The sequence below is a fragment of the Hypomesus transpacificus genome, chromosome 22 (genome assembly GCF_021917145.1).
Source record: "Hypomesus transpacificus isolate Combined female chromosome 22, fHypTra1, whole genome shotgun sequence".
Classification (NCBI taxonomy): domain Eukaryota; kingdom Metazoa; phylum Chordata; class Actinopteri; order Osmeriformes; family Osmeridae; genus Hypomesus; species Hypomesus transpacificus.
Window position 1 is genome coordinate 5,320,342 of NC_061081.1, and position 7,184 is coordinate 5,327,525.

At 45.1% G+C, this 7,184-nt stretch overlaps 1 protein-coding gene across 1 annotated transcript; it reads left to right on the forward strand.

Annotated features, from left to right (window-relative positions):
• The first annotated feature begins 290 nt into the window (after positions 1-290).
• On the forward strand, positions 291-6,915 carry LOC124484355 (inositol polyphosphate 5-phosphatase K). Its single transcript, XM_047045246.1, has 13 exons — positions 291-316; positions 550-1,170; positions 1,590-1,697; positions 1,877-1,985; positions 2,118-2,234; positions 3,298-3,473; positions 3,627-3,738; positions 5,070-5,179; positions 5,308-5,518; positions 5,759-5,899; positions 5,999-6,064; positions 6,220-6,324; positions 6,466-6,915. Exons 1-13 carry the CDS (start codon positions 291-293, stop codon positions 6,913-6,915), a joined length of 2,352 nt encoding a protein of 783 aa, XP_046901202.1.
• The last annotated feature ends 269 nt before the right edge of the window (positions 6,916-7,184 follow it).

Below are 7,184 nucleotides of genomic sequence, written 5' to 3' on the forward strand. Positions count from 1 at the left end.
TGTTGAAGGGAATGTATTGGTTGCATTAGTGGGAGAGACAAATTTTCCTTAATCCATTTATTGCCACATCATAGAGATTTGCAAACTCAAACATGCCAATAAGTCAATGTTAGTGAAAAAGAAGACCTGAAGAATTATAGGGTCATCGAGGACAGAGTCTTGGATGGGGGAAGGGCTAAAGTTGTTGCTAAGCAACAGAAAATAAGACCAGGGTGGGGGTAGAAAGAGGGTCCAAAATAGTTGATCCTCAATGCTTGCTTGAATGGATTGGTATAATAACATCAGCGATGATGTCAGGGATGGAGAAGGTTCACAGGTATTAGGTGGCACCTTCCCCCCCCCAGCCCAGTCCCTCTCACTCTCACCTACCTCAATCTCCCCTCGGCCACTGGACCTGGTGATGAATGTAAACTGTCTGTGACCAAAGGAAGGAGTGCTCTGAAGGAGAAAACAAGTACAGGTTACTTATTTCATTCTGTTTTGGTTCCCTGTAGGCACCCTGAGGTCTGCCCAAATCTTTCTCTCAGAATTCATTTTCCTCTCCCCCAGGTTGATGGATCAGATGCAGCAGGAACAAAGTACCTCAGACACTACAATACAGTCTGGACAGCATGTGCAGAATACACATGGGTGCCAAACGGACCACATAGCCCCCGTTGTCAGCCCCACAGGAGCTTGGGGGAAAATCCCTGGTGTGAGTTCAATGCAGGCTGCAGGTTTACACTCCCAGGTGTCAGACTACGTGCAATCAGAGCTGGTGAATGCAGGGTCCACTTCTGTTCTGCCACTTAATATCAGTCGCCCGAGGCCTACTGCACTGGGGAACAAACTTGCAGGGAAGACCTCCAGAATCCCTGAAACTTATGTCAAGGAGAAGCCTTCCATCCCAGCTTTTGTTACAGATCTACATAGCCCAATCTCCCAGTCCCTAACAGAGCCTTCTCAGCTGCCTCACAGCCCTCAGAGTCCTTTCAGCCGTCAGCCTTACTCTGTACAGCCTTACTTAAGCCCTCAAGCAAGCCTGGCTCAGCCTCCTCCTAACCCTACCCCACCATCTAGTCTCAGTCCCAAAGCGAGACTAAGTCCTCAGCCACAGAAGACCATTGGAGGGGCCTTAGTGGAGAACCAACCACAGGTTGACAAGACATGCAAGGAATCAGAGGGCTTCAAGTAAGACAAATAACCAATAATGTAATTGACCTGCATACATGTTTTTATGTTTCTTTTCACCTACCACATCATGCGTTGAGTAGCAAGAGTTGTCTCCATGGAGATAGTTCTCTCCTTACTCATCCCTGGCATATAAAAAAGGTAGAGCAGAAACCTGTGATAGCCTTCATTTGCATCAGAGCATGGTTGACGTAAATCAGTGTCTCATATGAATCATACGTCATACAATACATTCATTTTCATTCAATACATTAAACACATTTTAGTCCTCAGACAGCATTTTACTCGTCAGGAAAAATGCACGTGTTTCTTGTCACTCCTGAGCCAAAATACCTGAGCCATAGATGTACACAAAGATGCTGTAGTGGCACTATTTTGTATGTAAATCTTATGTTTATACTCCTCTTGCACTCTGATAGGATCCACATTGTGACATGGAATGTAGGTTCCGCCGTGCCCCCAGATGACATTACTTCCCTGTTTGGGCCAAGCGCTGCTGACTGTAGCGTAGACATGTTTATCATTGGGTGAGCATCTCCTCACCACCTGAGGTTCAGCTTTGGATGTGTCCTCTCAATCATCTCTCTACTTCTACTTAAATCTACCCTGTCCCAGCTGCTTCAATGTATCTTTCACAGTCATTCCTCCTTCTGAAAATTAAGATAAAAATCAATTGAGTTTTTCTCCTCTCTTTACCCTCGCCCAGGCTACAGGAAGTGAACTCCATGATAAACAAGCGTTTGAAGGATGCCCTGTTCACAGATCAGTGGAGTGAGCTCTGTATGGACACACTTAGTTGCTATGGATATGTGCTGGTCAGTAAATGGTTAATCCAAGTCTGTCTCTTGGTTTAGATCTCAATGTAGACTGTGGCTGATGGGTCAAGTGACTCTTTCGGTTTGTCTCTCTTTGCTTCTCATGCCCCTTCTCTGTCTCTATCTCTTCAGGTGGCCTCCCAGCGTATGCAGGGGGTGCTGTTGCTGGTCTTCTCTAAATTCTGCCATCTTCCATTTCTGCAAGGTGTGCAGACAGAGAGCACACGCACTGGTCTTGGGGGATACTGGGTAGGTGTCATCCCCGTAAGTCCTTACTATAAAACAGTAGCCTATCAAAACACTCAGAAACCAAACACTTCCTTTCAAAAGCAGATTGTATTAGAATTGATTGATTGGACTATGTTGAAATGCCAGACAGGGAGATGAGAGAAATAATAGAAGTAGCATGAATGTGTGTGTGAAAAACATACGTGTGCTTTTGCTTGTCAATTGTGCATGTAATGTGTGTGTACGCACAAGTTTGTGACCTTCCTCACCGTGTTGATGTCAGCATCACTATGGGCTCCTGGTGCAGTCACCTCTCTGAGGTCAGTGCAGCAGCAGGGCTGTCTGGCTGTCTGGAGCTCGGATACAGAGCCTGCTAAACTCAGTCCTCCAATTTCCAATACAGTCAGCTAACGGGTCATCTTGAAATGGGTGAATCTTCTGATACATGGCCAATTAACCAGGTTCACACTGCATTACTACCAGCACTATACACAAGGAAAAAACAACTATACAATCATTTTGCTCCAATCACATTAATTTGATGCATATTTGCATTTTGGTCCTACAACACAATTAAAAACTTGCCAGCAATCAAACCAAGTGGCTTTTATGGTCTGCCTTGGGTCCACAGAAGCTCATTGAATCAGTAGTAGCCTAACTCACCAAAACAATTTGAGAGAATGCAAACAAATGAGACCTGTATGCACCTGTATGTGAATCACTGCAATCAAAAGACTACATTCTCACACACGTTTGTCACTCCATACCATGCTTGGTCCATAAACACTGGTGATTGTAAAAAGGTTGAATGGATTTACAGAACATTGCAGCTTGACTAAGACATTTACATTTAGTCATTTGGCAGACGCTTTTATCCAGAGCGACTTACAGCAAGTACAGGGACATTCTCCCTGAGGCAAGTAGGGTGAAGTGCCTTGCCCAATGACACAACGTCTCATTTGGCACTGCCCGGGAATCAAACCGGCAACCTTCTGATTTAATAGCCCGATTCCCTAACCGCTCAGCCATCTGACCCCCTCTAGACAGAATTAGGTTCCGTTCTGACTTTCCCCCCCATCCACAGGGAAATAAGGGGGGTGTCAGTGCGAGGATGGCAATGTTCGGCCACCCAGTGTGCTTCCTCAACTGTCACCTGCCAGCCCATATGCGGAACCTGGAGCAGCGTATGGAGGACTTTGAGAGTATCCTGCAGCAGCAGCAGTTTGAAGGCGGCACTGCCACTGGTGTGCTGGACCATGAGTGAGTGGGTAATAGGGAAGGGAGCCAGGGTTTATATGTAACGCAATGGAAACATTTATTTATTGTGGTCATTATATTCATTCAAGGGAAGAATGGGTTTTCATACTGTTGGCTTCTTAAAGGCTCAATAAAATGTCTGTGTTCCGTTTCCAGTGTGCTGTTCTGGTTTGGGGACCTTAACTTCCGTATCGAAGACTATGACATACACGTGGTAAAGAGTGCTATTGATAGCAATAAACTCCCCCTGCTGTGGGAGAGAGACCAGGTGAGAAAACTGTGCTGTTTAATCAATTGTCAATAACCAAGGACAATGGAAATGTTCTGAAAGTCATCAAGGAGAAGTGACAGATGGTGACAATTGGGTGCCTATAGAGGACGCTATCACACCACAAATACATTGCAGTATTATTCTGAAAATAAGCCGCATTTTCTATAAACCGCACCGAATGGGAGCTTTGTGTTTGTAAATCTGATTATAAACTGCACTGAAATATATGCCTCACTTGATACGAGAACAATGATACCAAGCAATGCACAAGTATAGTGCATTGCTTTAACACAATTCGAAAACAAAAGTAAGTGCGTATGTATGTAATGTATGCCCGGGAATTAACTAATATTTACCTTTAGACGCTTGAGGGCTAAATATTTTCAACGGACCCCGAAGCGCAAGTTCTTTTTCCGAAACGGTAGCTAGCCAGCTATAGTTAGCTTCTGGACTAAGTTAGCTAGCATATTACTCGTAGCAATGCTACTACCATGCTAGCAGTAGTGATGGGCCGCTCGGTACTACAGTGTCGATACTGTCTTGACACATCATCACTCACTGCATCGGAACAACGTTTCGAGAGGGGTTTTAAAAACACTTCCGGTCATGTGACAAATAGTTTCGGAACGTTTTGTGACGTCATCTTGAACGGAACATTTGTCGCTCTTGCCAAAAGACTTTGACGTGTCGGGGTATAAAATGAGGCGGCAAAACCAAGAGTTTTGAATGCGTGAGGCCTTGGTTGAGAGAATTGTGAGAGTTTGGGAGAAATTGAGAAAGTTAGAGACAGAGACAGTTAGAGAACATTAGAGAAAGTTAACTGCTTGTGTACCATTAGCAAAATCCTGTTTGATCATTTGTCTGCCACTTCAAGATGTATAAATATATATATGAATATGTAACAAATTTACACTGAGTTTATTGTCTCAAACTGTTCGAAAATCATGATTTGACCCGATTGTTTTGTTGAATGAAAACCATCGCTCCCGTATTCCATACCACGCCATCTGCTTTGCAGGAAGGCAATAATTCCATTCAACCATAGACCTGCTGCCATAGACGTAGCTGCCAGCAGATGTCACTGTCGAGTAAAAGCTGCGAGCGTTTCAAAGGCCTCGGTTTGCCCATCCCTAGCTACCAGACATCCCAATACCCAAAAGTATTTGTACTGTTGTTTTGTTATAAAAACGTTTGAAATATAAAGCGCACCACCACAAGAAATATTTAAAATCGGGTTATAAACCGCGGTTTTATTTCAGAAAAACATGGTATGTCATCTTTGTCCCCTTCCTCGTCTCTTTTTTTTGTTGTCTTTGTCTCATTTACAGCTCAACATGGCAAAAAACAGTGAATCTATCTTGGAGGGATTTAACGAAGGTCCTCTCAATTTCCCACCAACATATAAGTTTGATGTGGGGACACACACATATGACACCAGGTACTTGTTTCCACTAGACAAATGGGAGTTGTGTGAGAACCTTTCTTTGGAAACATGAAGTGTTTCTTATTTATCCAATCTCACTCCACGTCCACCTCCACTCCTTTCTGTCTCTCCCTTTCTGTTAGTGGAAAGAAGAGGAAGCCTGCTTGGACAGACCGTATCCTCTGGCGCCGGCGTCGCACTGGATCCCCTGTGCCTTCCCACAATGCTGCTCTTCAGCGTGGCCTGACCTTATGGCTGGGTGGGGCTACCAGGGTGACGCACCTTGCCTACCGCAGTCACATGGGCTACACCATCAGCGACCATAAGCCAGTCTCTGCCCTTTTCGCATTACATGTGAGTCCTGTTTCTTTTCCCCCCTTGCCCCTGATCTCTGACCTTGCCCATTGACTTCTGACCTACTGTCTGTAATGCCTGATATTAATGTTGAATGCCTATCTGTTTTCTCTGTGCTGTCTACTGCACACTACAACCACCATCCCACAACTTTGCCTTACTTCATTGTAAGTCCCTACGCTGTCCCTTTTCATGTGCGTCTCCCTTTTCCTTGTGTCTCTCATTCTCTATCACTCCCAGTTCCCTTTTAGGGTGGACATTCCACTGGTGGCATTCGAGAAGGTTGACAGGGAGTGGACTAACGCTTCTGAAGCTATAGTCAGGTTCACTGTGGCATCAACCTACCAACGCAGCTCATGGGACTGGGTTGCCATATATAAGGTATGAAATTAGTTCATTTATTTCACCATTGAGCTCAATAAGGTATATTTAGTGTCATGCTATCAATTATTGAGACTGCTCTCTGATTTGTCCTTACAGCTTGGATTTAAACACCATAAGGACTATGTAGCCTATGTGTGGGCGAAGGGAGAACATCTGACACAGGTACATACATTTAAAAGACATGTAGTATGTTAGATATTTAAATCAAATTTGATAATTCATTCTTAAGATTCAGATATTATTTACAAAGTTGTTTTGTCTCAAGCTGAACTGTACCTTGTCTCTCTACTTTATATTGCTCTACTTTTTCCTTAAAGGTGATATTTGCAGAGGAAGACTTACCCAGGGATGCTGGGGAGTACATACTTGGTTACTACAGTAACAACATGAACAGTATAGTTGGAGTGACATCGGCCTTCAAGGTTTCTTTCTTCAATCTTTTCTGTCTGTCTGTCTGATCTCACTCTGTCCCCTCGTCCATTTATTTGTCAACCTCTCTACCTTTCTCTTGTTAAAACACGCAACAACTTAAACATCTGTCATACCTCATCAATCTCCTGTAGATCCAGATCCCAGTACGCAGCCCAACGGTGTGTTGCTCAGACAGCTCAGATGCCAGCTCAGAGGATAACAGCACGCTAGTCTTGCTCGCTCCGAACTCCCGCAGCCCCAGTCCTGGAACGGGCAAACACCGCCGCTACCGCCGTAGTCGCAGCCCTGCTGTGCCTACTCTCTCTACCACCCCTTTGTCATCCCTACAGGGCCTTAGCCTGTGTCCTCACCCCAGAGATGCCCACTCACACAGCCACTCCCCCTTCGCTGCAGCTAAGAAAGAGCGCCTGATGTCACCTGACACACTGCCATCGCCCACCATCAGCCCCCTTAGTCCGCGTAGCCCTGTCTCTCCAGGGGGTGGGGTCACAGCCCCAGAGGCCCTCATTGCTGCCATACTCGGGGAACACAGCCCCAACAGGGGCATCCCAGCAGGAAAGGTTGGAAAGACCAGTTTATAAGAACACATACAAAGTAGGGCTGCACAATTAATCAAACTTTTATCACGATCACGATTTCGGCTTCCCACGATCAAATTCACGTGATCGAGCGATATTTAAAATGCGTCATTCCGTTAATAGAACGCTCCGTATCAAAGTTATTTTTTGCAAAGCCAATCTAGCGCCCTGTAAACTAATAGGTGCATTCGACATCGGCTGCGGCTGCATGAAATGACCAGCGAGAGTTGCCGCTTGCAGTCGGGGAGGAGTTATAAACGGCTCTGTAAAGT